The sequence below is a fragment of the Pipra filicauda genome, unplaced genomic scaffold (genome assembly GCF_003945595.2).
Source record: "Pipra filicauda isolate LSUMZ 115617 unplaced genomic scaffold, ASM394559v2 scaffold105_size2325265_pilon, whole genome shotgun sequence".
In the NCBI taxonomy this organism is placed as follows: Eukaryota; Metazoa; Chordata; class Aves; order Passeriformes; family Pipridae; genus Pipra; species Pipra filicauda.
In genome coordinates this window covers 205,404-219,481 of record NW_024103496.1, presented here as the reverse complement: position 1 = coordinate 219,481, position 14,078 = coordinate 205,404, and the positions used below count along the sequence as shown (strand labels likewise).

Here is a 14,078-nt window from a genome sequence, read left to right as displayed (position 1 = left end):
AAAGTCAAACAAATGATTCAAGTCAATCAGAAACTTGCTGACTGTTTTGTTGTGGCCATTGGTGATGACCTGGTGGGTTTTTGTTTGCTTGTTTTTCCCCATGGAAAAATAAATACCTGCTTTCCTATTAGCTGAAATACACAGTACAGCTAGTTTTAGTTTAAAAATCAATTATGTCAGAATAGTCAAAGAATGTAATACATCTTTGTTACTGTGTTCTCTATTAAAGTGGCAGCAGAAGAAATAGAAAGGGAAGCAACCAAATGCCCACAAAACATCAGTAGTCCAAGAGTAATACACTACCTTATTTACAATGCTACCTTACTTACAATCCAGTTATTTATAATGTGGTTACTTGGAATGTATCATAATCAGTGATTTTATAAAATTCTCTCTCCAAATGCAGTTGCATCATGCTTACTGGTTTTGCCTAGCAATTCGTTTAACCGAAATCTGGGCTCAGAGCCCTTTACCAGCCATGACAAAGCTGTACCTTTAAAAAAAACCCCAAAAACCACAAGACCAAAACCAAACTTAAGTTTTATTTTTTGTATTTACATATACAGAACTTTTTGCATTAAAAAACTTGAAAACCAAATAATCTGTACATATACTACAGCAATTAAAGTCTCCATGAATAGAATCTTAAATTTGCAAGTTGATTTAAAATTCATTAAATAAAGCAGCATTAAAATCCAAGAAACAGGGATGAGGATGAAGAGGAAAATAACGCCCACGTAGCCTTTGTGTTATGCCCTTCACATGTATCATTTACGCTTGTTGAACCTTTGCTCTCAGGGTAATCTGAAAAACCTACAAATTCTGAGTTTCTTTCACTTGTCTGAAATAATTCCAACAGGGGCTGCAGTGGTGAGCTACAAGTGCTTCTCTTCTCTTCAGGAACAGACAGTCCATCTGTATACTTTATACTTAACTCCATGCTCTGTTTCCGGGTTTCTCTTTTATTCCTTCCCAAGTTCGGTTTCACTTTTCTGTGCAGCTTTCCGGATGGTGAACTGCAGGCAGCACTGGCAGCCAACGCATTAAGTTCTTTATTCATAGCAGTATCAGATACCTCAGCCTCCAGAAGGACATTGTGCTGCATTTGTTGATGATTATCACATAAATTGTTATGTTTCTTGACAAACGTAGGATTGGCATCTGTTTTTTTCAAATGCTTTGCTGGTAGAACCACTGTATTATTTAATTTTCGTTTTGGCTGTGTTAGGTTTTTGTCTTTTTCACTAAAATCTCTAACTTGAGTATGAGAACCTAAAGTACACATGCCTTCCTGAAAACACTGTAAATTCTTCCTATTTGCCTCTGGTTCCAGTATTTCCTTGCTGAATGGCTCGTAAGCTCGAGACAAGTTCTCTGTGTATGCTTTGTTGTCTTTCTGAAGGGGCGGTTGTATGGTATTTGATGATTCAACAGTCTCTCTCAAGTTTGCAGCACAGGAGCAACCAGTTTTAATATTTTCATCATTAATTCTGGACTTACTTTTTACTTCTGAAGGTTGTGATGGGTGACAATAAAGAAGTGAATAGCCAGATGCAGAAATAGGGGGAGGTGTGGGCACAGAATTTGGTTGTACTTCCGCAGGCTGGCAATCCAGCTTGAGCACCTGCATTGCCGTATCCTTCCAGGAGTAAGTTTTCAAAGAAATGCATTGCTTTTTCAATCGTTCCTGCAGCTCATCTGGTCTAGTTATCTTTCCAACAATAGGAGAAAAACATCCTGTGCTACATTTTGTCCTACAATGAAATTGTTTAAATATATTAACAAACATAGAAAACCCCATGTATCACAACTCCATATGCAACTGATTCTAGAAAAGCAACTGAACTGACAAAGCAGTTTTTACTTTTGAGAGAAAGATATATTTAGGGTAGCAACACACTATTTCTACAGAAACAGAGTGCCTTATATTTGAATTTGATGTTTTCTTACTGATTCCTACGGTACGTAAAATTGTTTTAAAAATACACAAAAGTCTAGTATTTCAGTAAACCTCAATTCACAGAGGCACTAAGAACAGAAGTTAATTAATATAATGCAATTACTATAAATACTCACAAATATTCTATGATATATACACATAAAACTATCACTTGATTTTCTTGAAAGGATTTCAAGTCTAACCACTTTGAGTATTTTGAAATCACAAAAGAAATAAAGGCTTGCCTTCATTAGGCTATCAGTTGTTTGACTCTATTTGCATTTCCCTTGATTTCACTAAGAATATCTTTATTTCTTCAATACTTGTCATTTTTTAATAAATAAATGAGAATGTTATTTCTTATCTCCTAACTCATTTGCGAAAAATCAGAGCAACCTTGAACTGTATTACTGTTTCAAGTAACAAAGACACTGATACCTACAGTCCAAGGTAAGAAACAAGCCTTTCTCACCCATTCAAGCTCTTGAGCTACAAAGGACAATTTGCTTTCTTTGTCCAGCAAAGAAGTTAGGAGGCATAGAATATAGATAGGAAGTTTTTCCACAGGTAAGGGGATCAGATTGACTGAGGAGGACAACATTTGCTGTTTTTAGGTTACTAAGAATGACAGAAAGCATTCAGAGCAAGATGTCCAGATATCATTGTCATTCTGTCAGCAATATTTAAGTACAATAGATTTTGCTTTACATAAGCTGAAAGATAGGTAGGACTACTTCTGACAATTCCTTTCAGTCTCATCTTTCTGTGATGCCATTTCCACTTCTGATTTTCTTTTTTTCCCTAATTTCTGCATTATAGAACTGATTTGTCAGGTACAACTGCATTGCAAATTTCCGTGACTTATTTCAGACTGAAAAACATGAATTTACTCTGTTCTATTCAGATCCAGAACTTCAGAATTTAGTATCTTTATGTTCAATGTCTTGACTCACAGACTCTTTAAAAGTTAGAATGTACAACTCACCTTCTTATTTTTGTTGTATCATCTTTGTATGCAACAAACTCATAAACTAACTTTGAGATTATATCATCGACAACTCTATATTGTGTACTTCGTGCAAAATTTTGGTGCCGTTCACTTTCAAGATGCTGCAATTAAAGAAAAAACATGAAACAAATCTATTACTACAGATATGAATATACAAGTCATCAATATGATATGGAGCAGCAAGTAAATCTCATTAATTTATTACCAGTATCTCCAAGACATGAACTACTAGTGCCTTTAGCTATCGTACACAGAAGCAGCAAACAAGAATTAAAACCTACAAGGGAAAAAAAATACCTACAGGTTGCTTTTTAGGAGATATATTAGAAAAATATTTTAAAATAAAAAATAGTTAGACACCTCTGTCGATACCACACTTTAGAGATATGACTCTATCAAAAGATATACTTGACATTTCACATACTGTTTGCAGATCTTCATATTTCTTCCCACAACATTCACAATATCCTCTCTTTTTTTTGTCCTTCTGAGGAAGCTGAGCAGGCATTCCACAGTCCTTGTCACTATTTATTTTGTTTCTGTTAAGAGAATATTAATAAGTCTCAAATATGGAACTGACCTCTCAACTTTCCACTCACAATATGCTCATTCTTATTCACTTAAAAAACACAAACCAAAACAAACCTTTATTTCCCCTTAAGCTATTTACATTACGTTAGTCAACACTTAGGAAAAACAAAGAAAAATTATGTATAAATTTAAAAACAAACAAACCACAAAACCAGCAAGACAGGCAGACCCAGTGGAACTGTACATAAGCATAAAACATACAGGTTTGTACATATGTACTATGACCACTGACTCAGAATAACAATGGAAAATTGCTAAACAAATGAAAAATCTCCCTGAAAAATCAAAGAACATATTGAAATCTCTGTGCATAGCTGATAAAAGCAAAACTAGGGGGAAAAAAAGAAAAAGCCTTTTAACATCCATTGTCAGTATTTTTGATGCCTAGAAAACAAACAGCAAAATCACCTGGCCTAACAGATGACCTCTTATTCCTTGGTAACAGTAACAGTTGGTTATAGATAGATTTTGAATATGCTGATCAAATGCCATTTTGTCCTGTTTTTCTAGGTAAAGGCTAAGTGGGAATGTGAGAAAATGAACCTCAAGTTTTTCCTGGAGATTAAAACATGAAGAGGTTTTCAATAACTGCTCCATGACCTTCAGAGTCCTCATCTGGGGAGAGTTACTGTTTGCTGCATTTCACTATTAACCCACCTAAGGTTGATATACCAGCAGTATAGCAAAGTCATCAATCTCTACTTCCCTTTTACTTTAAAGGAATAGTGCCATCTCCCTGCCTAGCCAAAAATCATCCCGACAGACTTTACCAAGTATCTGCATAGCTGTAAGCTCAGGAGTTTACATCAAAAAACCTGCCTTGAACAATCTCTAGCTTATAAAGCATAGCAATGTGCTGCTCTGCACACTAAGGGTACACTGCTTTCAACAACTGCATTCAAATCCACAAGTCTAAACTGGTCTAACACCTGCCCCAGCACTTCTTGGGTTCCCCAGGACAGGCTCCACCCAACTTTGTGCTTTTATTGTTATACCAGCCTTCACATCTTCCCTCTTGAAAACAGTAAAAATCACAGAGAACCAGCAAAGCAGGACATAAGCAACAGAATGCGTCATCTAAAGACTGAATAATACCTGCAGGTCTCACCCAATGCAGAAGTAGAACTGATAATTTTGCTTCAACAAGCTTTCCTCCCAGATGAAACAAGCAAGCATTCCCCTTGCTCTCTCCCAAAGCTGGCGTTCCTCACATCTACCCACTGAAACAATCTCCCACCTAAATATCTCTTTGGTTGTGCCCACTTGAAAGATTAATTAGGAATATTCATTCAAATATAACTCCTGACACTTTTAATACATCATATTCCTTAATTCATATAAGGAGAAACTGCCTTTTTGGGTTTTTTTAATGCTTTGAAAAGAATGGGCCTCTCTAATTCCCTTGGAAGAGACACAGTCAGAAACTGCCTTATTAATACAGCAGTAACCCTTGTAATATATGTTTTTTGCTTTTTCATACTGCTAAATTCATTGTAATTAAAAAAAAAAAAAAAACAAAAACAGAAAACCAACATCATGGCAACATAAGCTGAAAACCTCTAGGGCTATAATAATGGTGAAGACTGGACAGAACTGTGGAGAAGTCATTTTATAAAGAAAAAACATGTATCACACCTAAGTCTTCAGCCCCAAGGACAGAAAAGCAGAAAGTTACTAAATACAGAAAGTTCCACATATAGCAAAGATACCTTTCACCTAAATATCTTTAGTCTCTCACATGAATCAATTTTAGAAGTGAACGAAGGTAGAAGAAGGTAGAAGAAACTCAAAACAATAGTTTGATACACAAAAAACCAGGTAATTAAGACACTTAAATAGTTTCAAATCATAAAACTTATTTGCCAGAAGTTTTAACTGCATCTGTAGTGCTCAAGTAGAGCCTGAATGCCAAAATGTATCATATAAACACTTGCTTTAAGACCAACTGCAATTCTACTGGGCAGCTAGCACCCACTTTTAATCTCTGAAGAGTTGAAGTAGTATCAGCAGTCTAATTCCTATAAATTATCAATAATATGCACTCTTTATCAACAATGATTATGCACTATGATTGAACATCACTGCTTTAAAAAAATTTAACTGCCTACTTTAGCACTACGTGGACAAACACAAAAGTCTTAAGAAATCCACTTCCTCTGAAATACTTACTGAATGGCATCCAAGATGAGGACAAAGAAGAAACCAGTGGTAGAAAGGAAAAAAATATCTTATGCTGACCCACAGTGAAAAGAGAAGGCCGCATTTTTGGATGTATGCATCTGTATGTCCAAAAAAGGACTAAAGACAGGATAAAGAGTAGACAGACAGACACCAACAGTGCAGTAAATACATCAGTTGAGACATGGTTAGTAGTATTAAATGGAACACAAAATTAGATAAGCAATTATTTTAGAACACAATTACTTACAAAATAATTTAGAGAACAGCCCTCTCCTCTACCCACACCTCAATAACAAGTTTTTAACAAACCTTTGCTTAGAGTGAGTTTGCTTTTGACCAGAAGGATACTTCTTATCCACTTCAAATGGACTATATGGCTTCGGAACACAGTAGTTCAGAAATGGAAAACTGGGTAGTTGCAGATAAAACGGTCGGTACTGGCTGCGTTAGACAAACCAAGTGCATCAGAACCATCAGAAATGGAAAAAGATGTTCATAGCACAAATTACATCAGGTCAAAACGCTTGAAAAAAGTGTTTCTCTTTTACATATGACACACAGAGAATGCTAAGCAGATCAATATACTAATATAAGTAATTCATCCGTTCCTATAAACTTGCTACTTTCTTTCAGTTTCCATAGCTGTCTTACACATTCCCTGGTATATGACTTCTGTGCCTATTAATTGTTGTGAGTTGGGTAGCCAATAAACCTAAAAACAATTTGGACAACAGTGTGTTTGTGCTCCTGAGAAGTAGCTACAGCAGTTCCTAACATCCAATGCATTGATTTTTACTTAGTTTCATTTTACCATTTCCTTCTTAAAAAAAAAAAAAAAATTGATCAATTCACCATTCAAAATATAAAAACTGACCTTTTCATTTTCCAGAAAGATAGTTTTCCTGCACACTATTGTACTTAGACAGATATTAGAACTAGCTACCACAGCAATGCTCTAAATATATTAAGAATGTTTAAAATAGGGCATGCTGAAATTCACATACTGAATCATGCAACTGAAATGCTGATGCCAGAGTTCAGTCTGATTTTTTTTTCCCCACATTACTACTATAGGCTACCCAGGCAAAACTAAAGAGCAAGTCTGGAAAACATAATAGGGATAGCTAAGCATCTTGTTCTGCTTCTGAACTGTTACTTATGTTGCATAAACATTTAAAAACATGTCATATAAATATTTAAAAGTGCTTCAGGTGTTTAGTACTCATTACATTCTGAAGTTAAACTCACATATATTTATATACCAATTTCTTGTACTTACAACTGTGTTGTTCCAATTCATTCCACTATCCTCATGTCCCTCATACCTATTACACCAACTCAGTGTATAACCAGGTTTAGATCTCTTTTTTTTTAATTCAGGGAAGTGTCAAAGACATCAGGTCAAAGAATTTGGCACTTATAAACAGTATCATAAAGCAGAAGTTAGATAGGAATTCAAGGGTGAAAAAAATGCTGTGCAGAACTGCACCTTTTTCACAATTCATTGTTCTGTCAACTTCTGGTAAATTGGCATTTTCTTACACAACCAGGTTTGATTGAGACCAGAAAGAAGTGAAAATTTTCAAGGCTGAAAGTATCAGATTTCATGCTACTGTGGATAATAAAATCAGATAATTAGCTTGGGATTTTTACTTTTAAAAAGAAATGATTGAACAAGAAGTTAAACCTAACTTTAAGGAATGATTTTAACTGTAACAACTTCCCTTCCCTTTCATCCAAAGGGTCTCAGCAGGAGATGAATGTTATTGAGTTGGGACTATAGGACTGGAATTCAGTATACTAAGTTTTATTTGCCTTTTGGGCTACAGGATTTAGATCTAAGAAAAGATGTAAAGGTTCAAAGCTTCCAGGTTTCCCTTTCATTCATTCATATGGCTTTTGGCAGAAAGTAACCCAAAGAACCCACCCTCATGATAAAAAAACTGGAGTTACCTATTAACTTTCCACTTCCATTACCTATTGCAAATATTCCCTACCATACAACTACTGCTCAATCTTATTTGGTAGCTGAACACATTTGTATTTTGTTATAAGAGGACAGTATACCTGGCATCTAAAGTCAGGAAGTTGAAGGAAATTGAGATATAAGGATACACTTGATCAAGCAATTCTGAATTACTCAGTTTGAGAACCACATTACTGAATGCATGAAGAGAACACTCACCGACTTGTATCTTCCACCCTGATAAATGGATTTTTCAGTCTACCTGCTCAAGGGGAGAGAAAACGAAATCAAGAGAAATACTTTTCTTCATTCAGCAAGTTACTGCAGTAGCTGAATAAATTAGAATTCATTATTTTAGAATTCATTATGTACACGTTTTGACACTCTTGATTTACACAAAGTTTTTCTACATACTTTTCTTGGACTTATAAATTGGAATATAGCATGACACGACCACATAAGAACTGCAGTACATTTTTAAGCATTCAGAAAACAAGGCAAACCAGAAACTTCTACAATAATTGAAATACTTACTTTTTGACTTTTGAGCAGTAACATGCTTTCCCTATTGAAAAAAGAGAGAAGGTATAAAATCCGTGTGAGTATTATTCTGCACTTCACTTAAAGATCTAGCTGTAGGTAATTTAAGTTATGAGGGTCTCCCTGTGTTAATCATGACTTCATACACACTCATGATGCATTCTGCAGGAAACTAAGCTTATTAGTAATTCAGAAATATGGTAACATGTTTCCAAAAGAAATATTTATTCCTACATCCAAAAAAACCCAACCAAAACCCCAACAAAACCAGTGTTCTCCTTCAGATGCTTCAATTTATTTTTCCTAAAACCAAAACTAAACAAAGAAACCTAGAAAGGTAAATTTATACATTAACTCTTTCCTCCCTGAAAATACCTTGCCACAGTTGCAAGTTGATTCTTAAATAGAGACAACATTTTTACAACACTTTATAAATCCTAATTAATTGCAAGCTGCAAATGTAAGCTGTAAAATGCCACCAAAACCTGCATATAGCAACATTCTCCAATCAAAACAATTCTTTTCATTTGAATAGATTTACACAGGTTGAGTCTTTGTTTTTAGCAACGAAGATTAAAATTAAACAGAATATTTTGTCTTTAGAAAAAAAATAAATTCTATATTCAAGCATCAATGGCTAGTTGTAATTGATTCTGGTAAAGGTACAAACTCATTTTATATTACTTGTAAATAAATCCCATCCAGCTATCCGTGGACACACTGATGATTTGGCAGAGGATTTTACGTGGCCTCAGTAATTAGCCAATACTGCATTCCAAAACAACATAACACTCACTAGGTAGTTTCGTTCCATTTCCTTATCAGAGCCCCACGCATGGAAAAGACATTTGGACAACTTCAGGTGTTTAATTTAAATTACAGAGCAACTCCAAGTTTTAATGTCTCATTATATCATACACTAAAAACCTGAGAAATCGGGACATTCACATGCAAAATTCACTTTACTGGCAGAATAGCTTGAGGATGCTTTCTGCTAGTTCTTTACAAAGGAAAAGCTGCAGACTCCTTGTAGCAACAGCTTCTCCAGGAAACATTCTATGATTTTTAGAATAGCTCATTAAAGTAAAGGGTTTCTAATCACTGTGCCACAGGGAAAGTTACAAAAGGCAACTTAATGGCTATTTACATCAATAATTTTTTTATTATTTATTACTTTTGAGGCATGTAGAATGGAAACTTCAGACAGCTCAGCACTTCTGATTCTTAGATATCCTTTGCAAGAGCAAAGGACTACACATTATGGAATCAATGCTACTACAGAAGTCATGTTTTAATAACTCTGAAATATATAGCTAATATTTCATATTTTTCGAAGATGGTTTTTAAATCAATTCAGAAAACATACTGGTCTGTGAAAAACTGAACATGAGCAAGACTTCATTAAAATAAAATATGCAAGCTTCATAGCAAGCAGTATTTAGTATTTTGGTGTTTTCTCAGTTAATGAAACACCAGTTCTCAGTTAATGAAACAAATGGCATTTTCACAAATAGTAAAGACTCACTTACCACATCTTTAAAAGAACTGTCTGCTCTTTTGATTAGATAGAGTTCCCTTTTCTTTTGTTCAATACAATTCTTAACATCTGGTAAAAAGAAGAAGAACTATATTCAGTTTTTTGTATGTCTGATGTAATTGCCATTTTTAATATTTTGAATTCAACAAAAGAATAATTACATGAATGTTATAAATTCAAGTCAGGCTTCATCTAACAAAAATATTTACCATCAATATGAAGTATCTTCACTCCCCAACTCAAAGCATTGGACAGTATACTACCAGAGGGGATTAAATCCTGCAAACAATAAATTATATTAATAATCTAAAGCAATAAATAGTAGATTATTTAAAATAATTACAAATATATTGCAATATGTAATATGAAAGCTGAGATTAAAATGCAGATGCTTTGCTTCTTGACAAAAGACTACTGCTCTTCTCAACTGACTTTGCCATCTCTGTTACAGCAATTTACCATCAAAAGAATATATTTACTTTCAGAAAGCCAAAACTGTTCTCTGTTGTCACATTTTATAGTAAGACTTGAACACAGTGAATTGATACATTTTCCTTAACTTCATGAGCACCTCAAAAGCTAGTTATACTAGCAATCTTGACAAATTTTAACACTCGTCATAAGACTCCACAGACTTTTAATTCTTCAGGAAGCATCTGGAAATCATGATTTGACATATTATTTAGGACAATCCCTCAACTTCTGCCTGAGCATTCCAAGACTGACTTCTCTCTATGACCACTCTTACTATGGCTTGTTTTTTAGAAAAGCAAAACCAAAGTTTCTGAAGCACGAATGCATTGATTACTTTGTGTACCTGTTCTTTGATTGCTTTTTCAACCAAGGATTTTCCTCTGCTCATACGCACCTACATTAAAACAGAAACACATTTGTAGCAAGGTGAGACAATTTACATTGCTGTTAACAAATACATGTTAGTTATGAGAGTCTCCTTTTGTTCACTGTACTGCTAACTTTTCAGTAATGTGCATCTTCCTCACAGGGTTACAGTTGATACAGTTTAAGGGAAAAAAAACCCCAAAACACCAAACAACTAAAAAACCCAACTAGTAATCATTTTCAGCCAAAGCAGAACACTGAGTGGCTGAAGCAGTGTTAGTGCTGGAACAACACAGATGCTGGGAATAAGCAGCCAGTGACACACACCAAATGGTGTGATGATGAGGTTTTATCAGCTGAGGCTTGTGCAAATTAAGTCAAAAATATAATCATAGCCTCTGTCTTATCACCTTGCTTTCTATCACCAGCGCTCCTCCTTTTGTACTTTATGCCCCTTATTCCTAATGAGCTGCTTTTGCTTATCCAGGTTATTTACAAAATAAGGCCATCTCTCCTATGCAATGCAAAGACTAGCCTCCAGACTGACTCACAGTCATGTTTCTTAATAAGTACCACATACATAGTACAGCTAATTACTTCCAACTGTATTTTGAAAGGACACAAGACTTGCCCATGTAAGAAACGTCACATAAACCTGCATAAATTCAGATATTAACAATTTACATGCAATTAACATGATCCTCTAAGAAAGAGCTCAAAAAAGCTTAGTAGTCATAATGTTCAATTTTAATTATTTCTTTGAACTACTATCAAAGAGTGTTTCTGTTGACATCTGCATTAACAACACATCAGTCAGACTTTATTAGGCTGTGTTTCTAAAGAGAGAGGAATCACTGGATGCCATCACGTGTCTATCCACATTGATCCAGCTGTCAAACATAATAATGTCAATACTGTAAGTCAGACATACTACCTTAGAACGGTCTTTAGTGTACTCTGCTTGTTTGCAAAAAAGGCTCCTTTTTAAAATTAGTTTCTGAAACTCTGCTGAATTAGTTTGAGTTAGCTAAATTTAACAAGTTAGCCTGAATAATTTGAAAAGTATATTTGAAAGAAAACCTTATTCACTCAAAGAACTGCTGCCATCTTTAGGAAATTAAAGAGAAGGAAAACTCTAAGACCATATCCCATGGGTTGTACCCAATTTGCAATATTATTACTAAGAAACTTACTGTATCTACCAACTTAAATGAACTTCCATCACGTTGATCTTTTCGGTTGCTAGGATGAGGTGAACCATTTCCTCCAATACATGCAGATTCTGGGCTAGGAACAGGAGAAATCTGGCCAAGAGTTCGTGCAAATTTTGCCTCCTTTTTATTAGTCACCAGATAGTTGATATCCTTACTAAGGAAACTCTCAACCCTCTAAATATAGAGATATAAAACAAGTAACCATTTCAGGACATAGGATCAGTACCTCAAATTTTACATTGCATACTTAAAAGAAAAGTGATAAAACTTCTAGAATAACTAAGTACAAAAACACTGAATTAAAAAGGAGATATTTTCTAAACGTAAAAATTGAGTTGCACTAGCATCTTACTGGTCACAAATTATAAGTTCAGTTTCTTAATTTTGTAATCTTTATCAAAAGAGCCTTGCAATGTTTTAGTTACTATCATTTTTGGACTATCTAGTTGTAATACTTTCAAAATAAAAAAATTCAAACACTGCATTGAGGAATAACAGAATAATTCAAGGAAAACCACTGTCTACATAATTTTATGTAACAGAAATTACACAGAAATGTTCAGCTAAACTTAAAGGTAAGTGCATGCAAATGTATTTTAGTCTGCAAGAAGCCATAAATTTACTGAGTTCAGAACCAGCAGAGAAATTAAAATTTCAGAAGAGTTACCATGTTTCACACCTATAGTATTCATGACACTTCTCAAAAAGGTAAAGTCTTCAGTAGATTCATATTCTCATACTCAGCAATATGCAGTTACCCTAAGCTTGTTCTCTTCCATTTTGCTCCTTCAGTCTTTCATTGCTAACTACTGTGTGATTATCAGCTATTTGCCTCGTTATTTCTTGTCAGCTTATGTAGCTTAATGTATTTTCCTCTCTTCAAGTCATCAGCTTGGAAAGCACAAATCACACAGGCAGCAAGCTTGACACTGTGCCTTTCAATGCTGCTCTACACACCTTTTACAGAAACAGGATACTGAGAGGCACTTTTGAGTGCACTCCACACAAGTAACAACAAAACATGTGGTAATTGATCTTGAGGGTGTTAGACCACCTCAGATTGAGGCATTTACTCCTCAGAATAAACCAGAAAAACTTCCTTTCCAGTCTGTGATTTGTAACCTTACTTTTCACATATGAACTCTTAAAATTCTCTTTCAGAAAGACAAAAGACAGGGTGCACTTATTTGACGTAAATGTAAAATGATGCATTTAATTTGAAACCATGTTATTGCTATTCCTTACCGCTCCTGTGATTTCAGACAGCACCTTGATTTACAAGCATCAATTTCATAAAGCTGCTCAGTGTTCCTCTGAGGTCAAAGAAGTATTGCTAAAGCAGCATTCAAAATAGCTAGCAATTTAAGCAGATCCCTTCTGCCTCTGTGCTTAAAGGGTGTTGAATTCTCTAACGGCCAAGTTTTCTCTACATCAATTCAAATATTCAACTTTAAAGTGAACTAAGCAACTGCACTGCTTGGGTTACTATCATATCCTGCACTTGCTTGTATCGAAGTTTCTTCCATACAGAAGAGAGAATTAGGAAAAAAAATTAGTAAGATGCTTATAAAATTTATTATTTAAATGAGAGTATTCAAAAATACTCATTAACATACCCTGTGCAAAAAGTACTTAGTGAAGTTACTGACTTACAGTAAGCATATGCAAAACTCTTCCTTTAATTTCTTTCGAGTTCAGCTGAACAACATTAGTTGTAACATGTAAAAATGTCAATATAGTCAGAAACAGCAGAAAAAAAATCACCTCAAACAATGAAACTTAATAAAATTTTAAGCCAAGTGAATTATCAACTGAATACAAACCTTAATAATAAACACTTTTGTTACAATCAGTGAAGCAGCTTCTCTCAAAAAAACACAGAATAATTTAATGATAAGATCATTGTTTGTATTAAACATTAAGACAAACATAGAAAAATAAAATCCCCTGACAGATAAAGTAAAAATAACACCAAACATTATTTATAAAGTACAAATAACATAAAGAACATGAAAGAAACATTCCACATGTGCAGATTTCCTTCTAGATTCATACAGGTCTCTATTATAAACTTACCCCTCCCAGCTCTTTGAGGTCCTTTCCTAATTTTTCAGAGATCACATTTGATGGGATATCGAGGTAAAACACCTTCCCAGTTAGTGGCTTATATTTCTCTGGTTTTCCTATATCTTTTTTCACATTCTTGAGAGAAGATCTTATCTTTTCTGGTTTTGCTTGTATTCCATCTGCTGGAAAAAAAA

At 34.5% G+C, this 14,078-nt stretch overlaps 1 protein-coding gene across 1 annotated transcript in view; it reads right to left on the bottom strand.

The window, feature by feature from the left end:
- Nucleotides 1–522: 522 nt before the first annotated feature.
- Nucleotides 523–14,078, bottom strand: part of DBF4 (DBF4 zinc finger) — a 14,891-nt gene continuing 1,335 nt past the window's right edge. Inside the window, 11 exon segments of the mRNA XM_039379677.1 lie at nucleotides 523–1,754; nucleotides 2,925–3,049; nucleotides 3,373–3,487; nucleotides 6,030–6,161; nucleotides 7,906–7,951; nucleotides 8,221–8,251; nucleotides 9,756–9,832; nucleotides 9,973–10,042; nucleotides 10,581–10,631; nucleotides 11,797–11,991; nucleotides 13,894–14,063. Coding sequence (XP_039235611.1) covers nucleotides 689–1,754; nucleotides 2,925–3,049; nucleotides 3,373–3,487; nucleotides 6,030–6,161; nucleotides 7,906–7,951; nucleotides 8,221–8,251; nucleotides 9,756–9,832; nucleotides 9,973–10,042; nucleotides 10,581–10,631; nucleotides 11,797–11,991; nucleotides 13,894–14,063 — 2,078 coding nt within the window. The 3' untranslated portion in view covers nucleotides 523–688.